General features: G+C 41.7%; 3 protein-coding genes across 6 annotated transcripts; all 3 read right to left on the reverse strand.

Moving 5' to 3' along the window:
* Window positions 1-1,419: 1,419 nt before the first annotated feature.
* LOC307010022 (zona pellucida sperm-binding protein 3-like) lies at window positions 1,420-3,981 on the reverse strand. 2 transcript variants are annotated; one of them, XM_079634346.1, is made up of 8 exons: window positions 3,262-3,981; window positions 2,651-2,769; window positions 2,470-2,573; window positions 2,209-2,386; window positions 1,951-2,068; window positions 1,784-1,869; window positions 1,613-1,704; window positions 1,420-1,537 (listed from the first exon to the last, which is right to left on the reverse strand). In XM_079634346.1, exons 1-8 carry the CDS (start codon window positions 3,805-3,807, stop codon window positions 1,467-1,469), a joined length of 1,314 nt encoding a protein of 437 aa, XP_079490472.1. In that variant the 5' UTR covers window positions 3,808-3,981; the 3' UTR covers window positions 1,420-1,466. The 2 variants fall into 2 exon arrangements, with proteins under 2 accessions (XP_079490472.1, XP_079490473.1); XM_079634347.1 differs by having other exon boundaries at window positions 1,442-1,537; window positions 1,784-1,866.
* Window positions 3,982-6,421: 2,440 nt separating this feature from the next.
* LOC307010023 (zona pellucida sperm-binding protein 3-like) lies at window positions 6,422-9,253 on the reverse strand. Of its 2 annotated transcripts, none has more exons than XM_079634348.1 (8): window positions 8,537-9,253; window positions 7,926-8,044; window positions 7,745-7,848; window positions 7,484-7,661; window positions 7,229-7,346; window positions 7,062-7,147; window positions 6,891-6,982; window positions 6,422-6,813 (listed from the first exon to the last, which is right to left on the reverse strand). In XM_079634348.1, exons 1-8 carry the CDS (start codon window positions 9,077-9,079, stop codon window positions 6,743-6,745), a joined length of 1,311 nt encoding a protein of 436 aa, XP_079490474.1. In that variant the 5' UTR covers window positions 9,080-9,253; the 3' UTR covers window positions 6,422-6,742. The 2 variants fall into 2 exon arrangements, with proteins under 2 accessions (XP_079490474.1, XP_079490475.1); XM_079634349.1 differs by having other exon boundaries at window positions 6,700-6,813; window positions 7,062-7,144; window positions 8,537-9,103.
* Window positions 9,254-11,433: 2,180 nt separating this feature from the next.
* On the reverse strand, window positions 11,434-14,527 carry LOC307010215 (zona pellucida sperm-binding protein 3-like). Of its 2 annotated transcripts, none has more exons than XM_079634712.1 (8): window positions 13,811-14,377; window positions 13,200-13,318; window positions 13,019-13,122; window positions 12,758-12,935; window positions 12,503-12,620; window positions 12,336-12,418; window positions 12,165-12,256; window positions 11,434-12,087 (listed from the first exon to the last, which is right to left on the reverse strand). In XM_079634712.1, exons 1-8 carry the CDS (start codon window positions 14,351-14,353, stop codon window positions 12,017-12,019), a joined length of 1,308 nt encoding a protein of 435 aa, XP_079490838.1. In that variant the 5' UTR covers window positions 14,354-14,377; the 3' UTR covers window positions 11,434-12,016. The 2 variants fall into 2 exon arrangements, with proteins under 2 accessions (XP_079490838.1, XP_079490837.1); XM_079634711.1 differs by having other exon boundaries at window positions 11,992-12,087; window positions 12,336-12,421; window positions 13,811-14,527.
* Between the last annotated feature and the right edge of the window lie 1,500 nt (window positions 14,528-16,027).

Consider the following 16,027-nt stretch of genomic DNA (forward strand, 5'->3'; position numbering starts at 1 on the left):
TGTTCTCCAAACTCATCAGGCATTATAGAAGAAAACGCAGAGCTGTTATCTTGGCAAAAGGAGATTGCAAAAAGGATTTAATAACAAGGAGCCAATATTTATGGCCAGCGGGTTTTGGAGAAAAGCATTTATTTCGTAATGTGATTTACCTCCCACTTTCAATTATTTTACTTCAATGAAAGGTTAGATTTTAGAATTTTTTTGGGAATAAAAGATCAAAGGGATAACCAACGCAGTATTTGTTCACAAGACATTTGAAAATTGTATAACGTAGTCTAGAGTTTTTGTTTCAAAACGATGTGAAAATCATTCTGCCCACTCATTCACATTAAAGAATATATTGATTCAAAATTTGTAAGACATGTTTTGTTTAAGAAAGCTCTCTGCGAGGAGGCGTGATTCATCATAAATATTGATGTGTTTCACACCTGGGAAGAAAAAGACCCTCCCATAATAGCCTTAGGTGGGACTTTGAGGGAACTATAAACAAAGAATGAGGAGAGATTTAAAAAGATTGGATTTTTGATTTTTTACAACAGTCCTTAGATACAAAAGACAAAAAGAGCACACTATCTAAACAGAGAGATGTGACGGCCACACACCTTTGTGCCCATTTCCCAGGTGTTTGCTTCAGTTTAACATGTTCATGTACAGAGACTTGGGTAAATGTTTAAGACAGCATGGTCCATCGGATGTCATCTGGTCCCTGTATCATTTTTTATTATTAAATTGAGTTATGAATTTGCACATGGTTTGTCTTGAATCATATTAATAATCCCACAGCCAAACATTAAAAGCTTGATTTTCACCATAAGGGGACTTGAAGTGCAGCGGAAATGGGTTTTTTTAATGCAGGAATTCTGATGTTTGGATGTTAAAGTGGGGAAGTAGCTTGAATGCAGGCCCTGTTCCCTGGTGTCACTGTCCCTGGCATTGTATGGCTCATAGACTTGAGCTTGCTGGGAGTGACTGAGAAATTAGAGCAACTGATCACGTATACTAAATGAGGCAAGGCGTCAAGTTACATTCAAGTGGATGCTGCACACTGGTGGTGTTTGAGGAGATATCCCCTGATATGATTGTGAAGCGCTTGGGTGTACAGTAGTACAAATAAAAGCGCTAAATAAATGCCCCAGTGGTAATGATTTTCACCAGGAATTCTTCTGTTTAACAAATTGGAACAAACAAATTGCTTCAAACGCATAACCTTGAGCTTTCACCAGCAGTCTTTAAAAGGTTGATCATTTTAAACTCCCTATGGAGAAACGAAGATGATAACTTCAGGAACCCTATGGTTGCATGCTATATGGGACTTGAAATACAGGGTGAAATACAGGGTGAAATACAGGGTGACTATCAGGTTCACCACATTAAGAATAGGGCACCTTTTTCAAAGCCAAAAGTAGTTAAACCAGACATGGAGCAAAATGACAAGTCAGGTACAACCAAGGAATGATTTATCAGTTTTATTGAGAACCTCTCTTTTGCCCTTGAACCATTACAGGACCAAGTGAGGCTTTGCCTTCCCACTGCGTGCCTAGAGAGGAGAGAAAAAAAGCAAAGTTAGAGACTTGAATAAAAAGCAACCTTAGAAAGAGCAAACGCTACCAACCGCCATAGGGAGAAGCAGCAAAGTCCTGATCAGGACCACATGTTGAGTCACAGCAACCACAAACTTGGTCGTTTCCATCAGCAGCAAACCACCTGCAACAAAAACAGACATGGAGCCTTCAACATGAGAAAAGTCAGCTTAACCTCCGCCCCCCCAAAAAACCTCACGTACCCATTAGCAAAGGAACAGGATTTGCGCTGAGCGTCACTGGGTGCAGAAGCAATAGTTGCCTTCAGAATACATGTTATGTAGATCTGCTAAGGGATGACAGACAAGTCACAAAACCAAAGCAGATGGGAGGAGAAGTCAGGTTAACTCATGATATTCGTAGTACATACAGATGGACTGTTGCCCTCCTGGAACATAAACGCCTCTAGCTGGAACTGGATCTTGTCAACCTGGGACCGAGGCATGAAGCGGGAGCTGGAAGCTGTAGTTTTGGCATCCACAAAGCACCTGACGACAAATCACAAAGAGCAACTCATGAATGTCAACTGTAGAGCATCAAGCAAATAGACCTTAGCCATGTCTCTGTGACAAAGTGGTTACAAAAGGCAACTTCAACAGTCCTACCGCATCAAGGGCCATGACCTTACCCGTGATTCTCAATGAAAGAATATCTCGGAAGAGAGTTCACATCAGGTACTTGAGTGGCCACACAGCTGTCCACAAACACACGCAGAGGAACATGATTGTACTGCTTCACAGATGCCTCGACGTTAATAACGCCACCCAGAAAATAGGTGTATGAAGGCCTCTGATAGAACCAATCATCTACACACAAAAACACATTTTAGGCACAGCCACAATAGCAAGCATAAAGGTCTATTTTATTGAAATAAAAAACATGTACCAACCCATCATGATCTTCAGGGAGAACAGCAAGACTTCTTCACCAGCCTCTGTTGAGGCATACGGGACCCATGTTGGCCTCAAGGCATCACTGCTTACATTTTGGAGCCTGTGGTTCATGAAAGTACCCATTAAATAGTCTCCTAGTTGTACGAGAAAGTGCACAAAGTCACAGAGATCCCCTACCTTTGATAATGGCATTGAACACCAACAATTGCACCATCGGCCCGGGTAATCGGAGTACCTGCAAGCGCCTCAGGGGTGTAGGTAAGAGAGAAGGTGTAGATAAGCTCATCCTCATTCATCTGTAAAAAGATTGTGGTTACCAAGAGGGTCATCCCAAAGACTTTACATACACCAAGACCATGCACTCATTTTGATATGAATGGGAGAAGGTGCACAGTGCAATATGTTGGAATTCCTAAAGAGCAAATCCCCATTTAGTAAATTCTTTACATCACCACAGCTGCCCTCAGAAGCTCCGGTGTTGCCAGAGATAGTCACTAAGGATTGAACATTTTGCTGTTCCAGGGTTAAAACTATATTTAACGCGGTTTAGGCCCACGATTTGTTCTTGTTTCTTAAGCGCCTTTCAGACCATTTAAGGGATGGTTTACATCAGATGTTGGTTTGAAGGGTTATTTAAATGCAAGTAGCTTGAAAACTCAGGATTTACCCAGTCAAATAGATAAAAATTGGTCTTAGCTGCCCTGGCATTGTAAAACCAAGTGAACTGACTTCCCGTGTTGTGGCAGAGGACCTTTTCAAATAACCCATTAAGATGTATCTGTTCTTACCATCAGCACGCTGTTGCAGTCCTGTAATTCATATTCAAAGATGAGCACTCTTGACCCAGGATCCTGACCAACAACAGGACATCCACCTAAAGACAGACCAGTTGGCTGGATCAACTGACCATTGCTGAAAAAGTCCTGCTGGACCTCTACGAGAACCCGGTTCTCGCCACATTGAACCGCTACGCTGCTGGGAGTCACGGGTTGCCTCAACTGGAAGTCCACCGCCATCTCGCTCTGCACCTCAGGAACGATGGGATACCTCCAATCCAAAGGCTTCACTGGACCCTGCAACAGCTGCTTCTCTTGAAGGCCAAAAGGCTCCTGCGCAAGGCTTTTGGAGTCAGGACCCAAAGGATTTTGAAACTGAGAAGCCACTTGCAAAGGGTTCCAGAGCCCTAGAGGAGAAAGGGCCGGACTTCTGGAAGCTGGATCGGATTTTGGCCCCATGCTTCTTGGACTATGACTGTACCTCAAACTTCCCAAGACATCAGGCAGATCAAATGCAACGATCGCAACCACCACTAAGACAACTTTCAGGAACCCCATTCTAACAAATTTTGACACAAACACCAGCACTTGGCTTTGCCATTTTGTACAGCTTTGAGTTAAGGTGGCTCCACCCCTTTTACCTTAATTGATTATCCTTGATTCTCCTCTGGACCTGTAGAGTGAATGCATTTTAGGGACGCACCACTCTTCCCCTTTTTTATGCGCCTGTCCAAATACCCACACTTGCCGTCGTTGTACTTGAACACTTGTCTACTTACATGACCTACGGTATTTCCGGTCTTTGGTCCATGTGTTCAAGTGGGCTTGAAGACCACAAGTGTGTGTACAACTTTTGATTATCCAATGGGACACACTTTTAGTTTAGCAAAAATGCAAGTTTACAGAGCTTTATTTACACATTTCGATTTCAAGCACTTTGCATTTTAAAAGAAACTTTTAAATGTCTGTTCAGTAGTCCCTATGTAACAAAAGACACAAATTAAAAATTGTGATGTTTGTATTAACGCTCTGGGGTCTGAGGTGTTTTCGGGGTGTTTCTAGTTCCCACTAGATGTGTTTGGTGAAAAACAGGGATAAAAAGTACCCCATGAATACCTGTTAAATATACTTGTAGAACTTTCCAGCAGGTATAACTAGTGTTTTACATATACATATAGATATATATATAGTACAAGTGATGGATGTTTATGTTATATTCTTACTAGGTTAAAGGTTTGTTTATTATTATTACTGGTCACCAGGCTATTTGTCTGTGTATGCTTAATTAGTTACAGTGCGCAGGCGTCTCGCCTTTAGGTTTCAGTTTCATTTAGTTGATGTTCAGGACTGGTACGCCTTGCCGGTGAGTGACTATAAGCATTGCTAGTATTCCAGATAAAGAATTAATGTCACATGATTGGGTTATTTTATTAGTTAATTCTGGTGTTTGGGTTTTCATTGCAGGTTTACAACCTAACCCAACTATCTAACTAACGTCACTAATATCCAACTGACAGGCTAACGTAGTGTTAGCATGCAGGCTACCTAGTTTGTGGATGAGTATTGTGTATGTGTGTGCGCAATAAAAGCTCAAAGTGACTCGAGTTGTATCCGCCGTACTTGTCCTGAAACCCTTCCAGTGGGGAGTTTATTGAGCTATAGCAGGTAGCTTAGTAAAAAATTGGACAATACTGCTGGATCTTATATGTTGTGAGCCTATTTTTTTTGCTGGAGGTCCTGGACATCTTGTTCAGATACATGGCATTATGGATTCTAGCAAATACCAACAGATAAAAAATCAAAACCTGACGGCCTCTGCTAGAAATCATATAATGGTCCATGGTTGGATCTTCCATCAGGACAACGGTCAAAAACAAAAAAATCAACACAAAAATGGGTAACTGAGCACAAAAGGAAGCTTCTGCCATGACCATTCCAGTCCTCTAAACTGAACCCTAAAGAAAATGAGTGGGGTGAACTGAAGAGAACAAGCGCCAACATGAACTTGTGAATCTGAAGGATCTGGAGAGATTCTATATGGAGGGATGGTCTCTGATCTCTTATCAGTTGTTCTCCAAACTCATCAGGCATTATAGAAGAAAACGCAGAGCTGTTATCTTGGCAAAAGGAGATTGCAAAAAGGATTTAATAACAAGGAGCCAATATTTATGGCCAGCGGGTTTTGGAGAAAAGCATTTATTTCGTAATGTGATTTACCTCCCACTTTCAATTATTTTACTTCAATGAAAGGTTAGATTTTAGAATTTTTTTGGGAATAAAAGATCAAAGGGATAACCAACGCAGTATTTGTTCACAAGACATTTGAAAATTGTATAACGTAGTCTAGAGTTTTTGTTTCAAAACGATGTGAAAATCATTCTGCCCACTCATTCACATTAAAGAATATATTGATTCAAAATTTGTAAGACATGTTTTGTTTAAGAAAGCTCTCTGCGAGGAGGCGTAATTCATCATAAATATTGATGTGTTTCACACCTGGGAAGAAAAAGACCCTCCCATAATAGCCTTAGGTGGGACTTTGAGGGAACTATAAACAAAGAATGAGGAGAGATTTAAAAAGATTGGATTTTTGATTTTTTACAACAGTCCTTAGATACAAAAGACAAAAAGAGCACACTATCTAAACAGAGAGATGTGACGGCCACACACCTTTGTGCCCATTTCCCAGGTGTTTGCTTCAGTTTAACATGTTCATGTACAGAGACTTGCGTAAATGTTTAAGACAGCATGGTCCATCAGATGTCATCTGGTCCCTGTATCATTTTTTATTAAATTGAGTTATGAATTTGCACATGGTTTGAATCATATTAATAATCCCACAGCCAAACATTAAAAGCTTGATTTTCACCATAAGGGGACTTGAAGTGCAGCAGAAATGTTTTTTTTAATGCAGGAATTCTGATGTTTGGATGTTAAAGTGGGGAAGTAGCTTGAATGCAGGCCCTGTTCCCTGGTGTCACTGTCCCTGGCATTGTATGGCTCATAGACTTGAGCTTGCTGGGAGTGACTGAGAAATTAGAGCAACTGATCACGTATACTAAATGAGGCAAGGCGTCAAGTTACATTCAAGTGGATGCTGCACACTGGTGGTGTTTGAGGAGATATCCCCTGATATGATTGTGAAGCGCTTGGGTGTACAAATAAAAGCGCTATATAAATGCCTCAGTGGTAATGATTTTCACCAGGAATTCTTCTGTTAAACAAATTGGAACAAACAAATTGCTTCAAACGCATAACCTTGAGCTTTCACCAGCAGTCTTAAAAAGGTTGATCATTTTAAACTCCCTATGGAGAAACGAAGATGATAACTTCAGGAACCCTATGGTTGCATGCTATATGGGACTTGAAATACAGGGTGACTATCAGGTTCACCACATTAAGAATAGGGCACCTTTTTCAAAGCCAAAAGTAGTTAAACCAGACATGGAGCAAAATGACAAGTCAGGTACAACCAAGGAATGATTTATCTGTTTTATTGAGAACCTCTCTTTTGCCCTTGAACCATTACAGGACCAAGTGAGGCTTTGCCTTCCCACTGCGTGCCTAGAGAGGAGAGAAAAAAAAAGCAAAGTTAGAGACTTGAATAAAAAGCAACCTTAGAAAGAGCAAACGCTACCAACCGCCATAGGGAGAAGCAGCAAAGTCCTGATCAGGACCACATGTTGAGTCACAGCAACCACAAACTTGGTCGTTTCCATCAGCAGCAAACCACCTGCAACAAAAACAGACATGGAGCCTTCAACATGAGAAAAGTCAGCTTAACCTCCGCCCCCCCAAAAAACCTCACGTACCCATTAGCAAAGGAACAGGATTTGCGCTGAGCGTCACTGGGTGCAGAAGCAAGAGTTGCCTTCAGAATACATGTTATGTAGATCTGCTAAGGGATGACAGACAAGTCACAAAACCAAAGCAGATGGGAGGAGAAGTCAGGTTAACTCATGATATTCGTAGTACATACAGATGGACTGTTGCCCTCCTGGAACATAAACGCCTCTAGCTGGAACTGGATCTTGTCAACCTGGGACCGAGGCATGAAGCGGGAGCTGGAAGCTGTAGTTTTGGCATCCACAAAGCACCTGACGACAAATCACAAAGAGCAACTCATGAATGTCAACTGTAGAGCATCAAGCAAATAGACCTTAGCCATGTCTCTGTGACAAAGTGGTTACAAAAGGCAACTTAAGTCCTACCGCATCAAGGGCCATGACCTTACCCGTGATTCTCAATGAAAGAATATCTCGGAAGAGAGTTCACATCAGGTACTTGAGTGGCCACACAGCTGTCCACAAACACACGCAGAGGAACATGATTGTACTGCTTCACAGATGCCTCGACGTTAATAACGCCACCCAGAAAATAGGTGTATGAAGGCCTCTGATAGAACCAATCATCTAAACACAAAAACACATTTTAGGCACAGCCACAATAGCAAGCATAAAGGTCTATTTTATTGAAATAAAAAACATGTACCAACCCATCATGATCTTCAGGGAGAACAGCAAGACTTCTTCACCAGCCTCTGTTGAGGCATACGGGACCCATGTTGGCCTCAAGGCATCACTGCTTACATTTTGGAGCCTGTGGTTCATGAAAGTACCCATTAAATAGTCTCCCAGTTGTACGAGAAAGTGCACAAAGTCACAGAGATCCCCTACCTTTGATAATGGCATTGAACACCAACAATTGCACCATCGGCCCGGGTAATCGGAGTACCTGCAAGCGCCTCAGGGGTGTAGGTAAGAGAGAAGGTGTAGATAAGCTCATCCTCATTCATCTGTAAAAAGATTGTGGTTACCAAGAGGGTCATCCCAAAGACTTTACATACACCAAGACCATGCACTCATTTTGATATGAATGGGAGAAGGTGCACAGTGCAATATGTTGGAATTCCTAAAGAGCAAATCCCCATTTAGTAAATTCTTTACATCACCTCAGCTGCCCTCAGAAGCTCCGGTGTTGCCAGAGATAGTCACTAAGGATTGAACATTTTGCTGTTCCAGGGTTAAAACTATATTTAACGCTGTTTAGGCCCACGATTTGTTCTTGTTTCTTAAGCGCCTTTCAGACCATTTAAGGGATGGTTTACATCAGATGTTGGTTTGAAGGGTTATTTAAATGCAAGTAGCTTGAAAACTCAGGATTTACCCAGTCAAATAGATAAAAATTGGTCTTAGCTGCCCTGGCATTGTAAAACCAAGTGAACTGACTTCCCGTGTTGTGGCAGAGGACCTTTTCAAATAACCCATTAAGATGCATCTGTTCTTACCATCAGCACGCTGTTGCAGTCCTGTAATTCATATTCAAAGATGAGCACTCTTGACCCAGGATCCTGACCAACAACAGGACATCCACCTAAAGACAGACCAGTTGGCTGGATCAACTGACCATTGCTGAAAAAGTCCTGCTGGACCTCTACGAGAACCCGGTTCTCGCCACATTGAACCGCTACGCTGCTGGGAGTCACGGGTTGCCTCAACTGGAAGTCCACCGCCATCTCGCTCTGCACCTCGGGAACGATGGGATACCTCCAATCCAAAGGCTTCACTGGACCCTGCAACAGCTGCTTCTCTTGAAGGCCAAAAGGCTCCTGCGCAAGGCTTTTGGAGTCAGGACCCAAAGGATTCTGAAACTGAGAAGCCACTTGCAAAGGGTTCCAGAGCCCTAGAGGAGAAAGGGCCGGACTTCTGGAAGCTGGATCGGATTTTGGCCCCATGCTTCTTGGACTATGACTGTACCTCAAACTTCCCAAGACATCAGGCAGATCAAATGCAACGATCGCAACCACCACTAAGACTTTCAGGAACCCCATTCTAACAAATTTTGACACAAACACCAGCACTTGGCTTTGCCATTTTGTACAGCTTTGAGTTAAGGTAGCTCCACCCCTATTACCTTAATTGATTATCCTTGATTCTCCTCTGGACCTGTAGAGTGAATGCATTTTAGGGACGCACCACTCTTCCCCTTTTTTATGCGCCTGTCCAAATACCCACACTTGCCGTCGTTGTACTTGAACACTTGTCTACTTACATGACCTACCGTATTTCCGGTCTTTGGTCCATGTGTTCAAGTGGGCTTGAAGACCACAAGTGTGTGTACAACTTTTGATTATCCAATGGGACACACTTTTAGTTTAGCAAAAATGCAAGTTTACAGAGCTTTATTTACACATTTTGATTTCAAGCACTTTGCATTTTAAAAGAAACTTTTAAATGTCTGTTCAGTAGTCCCTATGTAACAAAAGACACAAATTAAAAATTGTGATGTTTGTATTAACGCTCTGGGGTCTGAGGTGTTTTCGGGGTGTTTCTAGTTCCCACTAGATGTGTTTGGTGAAAAACAGGGATAAAAAGTACCCCATGAATACCTGTTAAATATACTTGTAGAACTTTCCAGCAGGTATAACTAGTGTTTTACATATACATATAGATATATATATATAGTACAAGTGATGGATGTTTATGTTATATTCTTACTAGGTTAAAGGTTTGTTTATTATTATTACTGGTCACCAGGCTATTTGTCTGTGTATGCTTAATTAGTTACAGTGCGCAGGCGTCTCGCCTTTAGGTTTCAGTTTCATTTAGTTGATGTTCAGGACTGGTACGCCTTGCCGGTGAGTGACTATAAGCATTGCTAGTATTCCAGATAAAGAATTAATGTCACATGATTGGGTTATTTTATTAGTTAATTCTGGTGTTTGGGTTTTCATTGCAGGTTTACAACCTAACCCAACTATCTAACTAACGTCACTAATATCCAACTGACAGGCTAACGTAGTGTTAGCATGCAGGCTACCTAGTTTGTGGATGAGTATTGTGTATGTGTGTGCGCAATAAAAGCTCAAAGTGACTCGAGTTGTATCCGCCGTACTTGTCCTGAAACCCTTCCAGTGGGGAGTTTATTGAGCTATAGCAGGTAGCTTAGTAAAAAATTGGACAATACTGCTGGATCTTATATGTTGTGAGCCTATTTTTTTTGCTGGAGGTCCTGGACATCTTGTTCAGATACATGGCATTATGGATTCTAGCAAATACCAACAGATAAAAAATCAAAACCTGACGGCCTCTGCTAGAAATCATATAATGGTCCATGGTTGGATCTTCCATCAGGACAACGGTCAAAAACAAAAAAATCAACACAAAAATGGGTAACTGAGCACAAAAGGAAGCTTCTGCCATGACCATTCCAGTCCTCTAAACTGAACCCTAAAGAAAATGAGTGGGGTGAACTGAAGAGAACAAGCGCCAACATGAACTTGTGAATCTGAAGGATCTGGAGAGATTCTATATGGAGGGATGGTCTCTGATCTCTTATCAGTTGTTCTCCAAACTCATCAGGCATTATAGAAGAAAACGCAGAGCTGTTATCTTGGCAAAAGGAGATTGCAAAAAGGATTTAATAACAAGGAGCCAATATTTATGGCCAGCGGGTTTTGGAGAAAAGCATTTATTTCGTAATGTGATTTACCTCCCACTTTCAATTATTTTACTTCAATGAAAGGTTAGATTTTAGAATTTTTTTGGGAATAAAAGATCAAAGGGATAACCAACGCAGTATTTGTTCACAAGACATTTGAAAATTGTATAACGTAGTCTAGAGTTTTTGTTTCAAAACGATGTGAAAATCATTCTGCCCACTCATTCACATTAAAGAATATATTGATTCAAAATTTGTAAGACATGTTTTGTTTAAGAAAGCTCTCTGCGAGGAGGCGTAATTCATCATAAATATTGATGTGTTTCACACCTGGGAAGAAAAAGACCCTCCCATAATAGCCTTAGGTGGGACTTTGAGGGAACTATAAACAAAGAATGAGGAGAGATTTAAAAAGATTGGATTTTTGATTTTTTACAACAGTCCTTAGATACAAAAGACAAAAAGAGCACACTATCTAAACAGAGAGATGTGACGGCCACACACCTTTGTGCCCATTTCCCAGGTGTTTGCTTCAGTTTAACATGTTCATGTACAGAGACTTGCGTAAATGTTTAAGACAGCATGGTCCATCAGATGTCATCTGGTCCCTGTATCATTTTTTATTAAATTGAGTTATGAATTTGCACATGGTTTGAATCATATTAATAATCCCACAGCCAAACATTAAAAGCTTGATTTTCACCATAAGGGGACTTGAAGTGCAGCAGAAATGTTTTTTTTAATGCAGGAATTCTGATGTTTGGATGTTAAAGTGGGGAAGTAGCTTGAATGCAGGCCCTGTTCCCTGGTGTCACTGTCCCTGGCATTGTATGGCTCATAGACTTGAGCTTGCTGGGAGTGACTGAGAAATTAGAGCAACTGATCACGTATACTAAATGAGGCAAGGCGTCAAGTTACATTCAAGTGGATGCTGCACACTGGTGGTGTTTGAGGAGATATCCCCTGATATGATTGTGAAGCGCTTGGGTGTACAAATAAAAGCGCTATATAAATGCCTCAGTGGTAATGATTTTCACCAGGAATTCTTCTGTTAAACAAATTGGAACAAACAAATTGCTTCAAACGCATAACCTTGAGCTTTCACCAGCAGTCTTTAAAAGGTTGATCATTTTAAACTCCCTATGGAGAAACGAAGATGATAACTTCAGGAACCCTATGGTTGCATGCTATATGGGACTTGAAATACAGGGTGACTATCAGGTTCACCACATTAAGAATAGGGCACCTTTTTCAAAGCCAAAAGTAGTTAAACCAGACATGGAGCAAAATGACAAGTCAGGTACAACCAAGGAATGATTTATCTGTTTTATTGAGAACCTCTCTTTTGCCCTTGAACCATTACAGGACCAAGTGAGGCTTTGCCTTCCCACTGCGTGCCTAGAGAGGAGAGAAAAAAAAAGCAAAGTTAGAGACTTGAATAAAAAGCAACCTTAGAAAGAGCAAACGCTACCAACCGCCATAGGGAGAAGCAGCAAAGTCCTGATCAGGACCACATGTTGAGTCACAGCAACCACAAACTTGGTCGTTTCCATCAGCAGCAAACCACCTGCAACAAAAACAGACATGGAGCCTTCAACATGAGAAAAGTCAGCTTAACCTCCGCCCCCCCAAAAAACCTCACGTACCCATTAGCAAAGGAACAGGATTTGCGCTGAGCGTCACTGGGTGCAGAAGCAAGAGTTGCCTTCAGAATACATGTTATGTAGATCTGCTAAGGGATGACAGACAAGTCACAAAACCAAAGCAGATGGGAGGAGAAGTCAGGTTAACTCATGATATTCGTAGTACATACAGATGGACTGTTGCCCTCCTGGAACATAAACGCCTCTAGCTGGAACTGGATCTTGTCAACCTGGGACCGAGGCATGAAGCGGGAGCTGGAAGCTGTAGTTTTGGCATCCACAAAGCACCTGACGACAAATCACAAAGAGCAACTCATGAATGTCAACTGTAGAGCATCAAGCAAATAGACCTTAGCCATGTCTCTGTGACAAAGTGGTTACAAAAGGCAACTTAAGTCCTACCGCATCAAGGGCCATGACCTTACCCGTGATTCTCAATGAAAGAATATCTCGGAAGAGAGTTCACATCAGGTACTTGAGTGGCCACACAGCTGTCCACAAACACACGCAGAGGAACATGATTGTACTGCTTCACAGATGCCTCGACGTTAATAACGCCACCCAGAAAATAGGTGTATGAAGGCCTCTGATAGAACCAATCATCTAAACACAAAAACACATTTTAGGCACAGCCACAATAGCAAGCATAAAGGTCTATTTTATTGAAATAAAAAACATGTACCAACCCATCATGATCTTCAGGGAGAACAGCAAGACTTCTTCACCAGCCTCTGTTGAGGCATACGGGACCCATGTTGGCCTCAAGGCATCACTGCTTACATTTTGGAGCCTGTGGTTCATGAAAGTACCCATTAAATAGTCTCCCAGTTGTACGAGAAAGTGCACAAAGTCACAGAGATCCCCTACCTTTGATAATGGCATTGAACACCAACAATTGCACCATCGGCCCGGGTAATCGGAGTACCTGCAAGCGCCTCAGGGGTGTAGGTAAGAGAGAAGGTGTAGATAAGCTCATCCTCATTCATCTGTAAAAAGATTGTGGTTACCAAGAGGGTCATCCCAAAGACTTTACATACACCAAGACCATGCACTCATTTTGATATGAATGGGAGAAGGTGCACAGTGCAATATGTTGGAATTCCTAAAGAGCAAATCCCCATTTAGTAAATTCTTTACATCACCTCAGCTGCCCTCAGAAGCTCCGGTGTTGCCAGAGATAGTCACTAAGGATTGAACATTTTGCTGTTCCAGGGTTAAAACTATATTTAACGCTGTTTAGGCCCACGATTTGTTCTTGTTTCTTAAGCGCCTTTCAGACCATTTAAGGGATGGTTTACATCAGATGTTGGTTTGAAGGGTTATTTAAATGCAAGTAGCTTGAAAACTCAGGATTTACCCAGTCAAATAGATAAAAATTGGTCTTAGCTGCCCTGGCATTGTAAAACCAAGTGAACTGACTTCCCGTGTTGTGGCAGAGGACCTTTTCAAATAACCCATTAAGATGCATCTGTTCTTACCATCAGCACGCTGTTGCAGTCCTGTAATTCATATTCAAAGATGAGCACTCTTGACCCAGGATCCTGACCAACAACAGGACATCCACCTAAAGACAGACCAGTTGGCTGGATCAACTGACCATTGCTGAAAAAGTCCTGCTGGACCTCTACGAGAACCCGGTTCTCGCCACATTGAACCGCTACGCTGCTGGGAGTCACGGGTTGCCTCAACTGGAAGTCCACCGCCATCTCGCTCTGCACCTCGGGAACGATGGGATACCTCCAATCCAAAGGCTTCACTGGACCCTGCAACAGCTGCTTCTCTTGAAGGCCAAAAGGCTCCTGCGCAAGGCTTTTGGAGTCAGGACCCAAAGGATTCTGAAACTGAGAAGCCACTTGCAAAGGGTTCCAGAGCCCTAGAGGAGAAAGGGCCGGACTTCTGGAAGCTGGATCGGATTTTGGCCCCATGCTTCTTGGACTATGACTGTACCTCAAACTTCCCAAGACATCAGGCAGATCAAATGCAACGATCGCAACCACCACTAAGACTTTCAGGAACCCCATTCTAACAAATTTTGACACAAACACCAGCACTTGGCTTTGCCATTTTGTACAGCTTTGAGTTAAGGTAGCTCCACCCCTATTACCTTAATTGATTATCCTTGATTCTCCTCTGGACCTGTAGAGTGAATGCATTTTAGGGACGCACCACTCTTCCCCTTTTTTATGCGCCTGTCCAAATACCCACACTTGCCGTCGTTGTACTTGAACACTTGTCTACTTACATGACCTACCGTATTTCCGGTCTTTGGTCCATGTGTTCAAGTGGGCTTGAAGACCACAAGTGTGTGTACAACTTTTGATTATCCAATGGGACACACTTTTAGTTTAGCAAAAATGCAAGTTTACAGAGCTTTATTTACACATTTTGATTTCAAGCACTTTGCATTTTAAAAGAAACTTTTAAATGTCTGTTCAGTAGTCCCTATGTAACAAAAGACACAAATTAAAAATTGTGATGTTTGTATTAACGCTCTGGGGTCTGAGGTGTTTTCGGGGTGTTTCTAGTTCCCACTAGATGTGTTTGGTGAAAAACAGGGATAAAAAGTACCCCATGAATACCTGTTAAATATACTTGTAGAACTTTCCAGCAGGTATAACTAGTGTTTTACATATACATATAGATATATATATATAGTACAAGTGATGGATGTTTATGTTATATTCTTACTAGGTTAAAGGTTTGTTTATTATTATTACTGGTCACCAGGCTATTTGTCTGTGTATGCTTAATTAGTTACAGTGCGCAGGCGTCTCGCCTTTAGGTTTCAGTTTCATTTAGTTGATGTTCAGGACTGGTACGCCTTGCCGGTGAGTGACTATAAGCATTGCTAGTATTCCAGATAAAGAATTAATGTCACATGATTGGGTTATTTTATTAGTTAATTCTGGTGTTTGGGTTTTCATTGCAGGTTTACAACCTAACCCAACTATCTAACTAACGTCACTAATATCCAACTGACAGGCTAACGTAGTGTTAGCATGCAGGCTACCTAGTTTGTGGATGAGTATTGTGTATGTGTGTGCGCAATAAAAGCTCAAAGTGACTCGAGTTGTATCCGCCGTACTTGTCCTGAAACCCTTCCAGTGGGGAGTTTATTGAGCTATAGCAGGTAGCTTAGTAAAAAATTGGACAATACTGCTGGATCTTATATGTTGTGAGCCTATTTTTTTTGCTGGAGGTCCTGGACATCTTGTTCAGATACATGGCATTATGGATTCTAGCAAATACCAACAGATAAAAAATCAAAACCTGACGGCCTCTGCTAGAAATCATATAATGGTCCATGGTTGGATCTTCCATCAGGACAACGGTCAAAAACAAAAAAATCAACACAAAAATGGGTAACTGAGCACAAAAGGAAGCTTCTGCCATGACCATTCCAGTCCTCTAAACTGAACCCTAAAGAAAATGAGTGGGGTGAACTGAAGAGAACAAGCGCCAACATGAACTTGTGAATCTGAAGGATCTGGAGAGATTCTATATGGAGGGATGGTCTCTGATCTCTTATCAGTTGTTCTCCAAACTCATCAGGCATTATAGAAGAAAACGCAGAGCTGTTATCTTGGCAAAAGGAGATTGCAAAAAGGATTTAATAACAAGGAGCCAATATTTATGGCCAGCGGGTTTTGGAGAAAAGCATTTATTTCGTAATGTGATTTACCTCCCACTTTCAA

The sequence above is a fragment of the Phoxinus phoxinus genome (assembly GCF_949152265.1).
Source record: "Phoxinus phoxinus genome assembly, chromosome: 14".
Classification (NCBI taxonomy): domain Eukaryota; kingdom Metazoa; phylum Chordata; class Actinopteri; order Cypriniformes; family Leuciscidae; genus Phoxinus; species Phoxinus phoxinus.

Bases quoted from the DNA above. Each gene is read 5' to 3' on its own strand.
- LOC307010022 (XM_079634346.1), bottom strand. From the start codon at position 3,807: ATGGGGTTCCTGAAAGTTGTCTTAGTGGTGGTTGCGATCGTTGCATTT. The intron at 2,770-3,261 runs GTAAGAACAGAT...ATCTTTTTACAG, and splicing joins ACTGCAACAGCGTGCTGATG to ATGAATGAGGATGAGCTTAT. The intron at 1,870-1,950 runs GTATGTACTACG...GTCATCCCTTAG, and splicing joins AGGAGGGCAACAGTCCATCT to CAGATCTACATAACATGTAT.
- LOC307010023 (XM_079634348.1), bottom strand. From the start codon at position 9,079: ATGGGGTTCCTGAAAGTCTTAGTGGTGGTTGCGATCGTTGCATTTGAT. The intron at 7,662-7,744 runs GTTGGTACATGT...TTTTGTGTTTAG, and splicing joins CTCCCTGAAGATCATGATGG to ATGATTGGTTCTATCAGAGG. The intron at 6,983-7,061 runs GTACGTGAGGTT...TTTTTGTTGCAG, and splicing joins TCCTGTTCCTTTGCTAATGG to GTGGTTTGCTGCTGATGGAA.
- LOC307010215 (XM_079634711.1), bottom strand. From the start codon at position 14,353: ATGGGGTTCCTGAAAGTCTTAGTGGTGGTTGCGATCGTTGCATTTGAT. The intron at 13,123-13,199 runs GTAGGGGATCTC...CATGAACCACAG, and splicing joins GTTCAATGCCATTATCAAAG to GCTCCAAAATGTAAGCAGTG. The intron at 12,257-12,335 runs GTACGTGAGGTT...TTTTTGTTGCAG, and splicing joins TCCTGTTCCTTTGCTAATGG to GTGGTTTGCTGCTGATGGAA.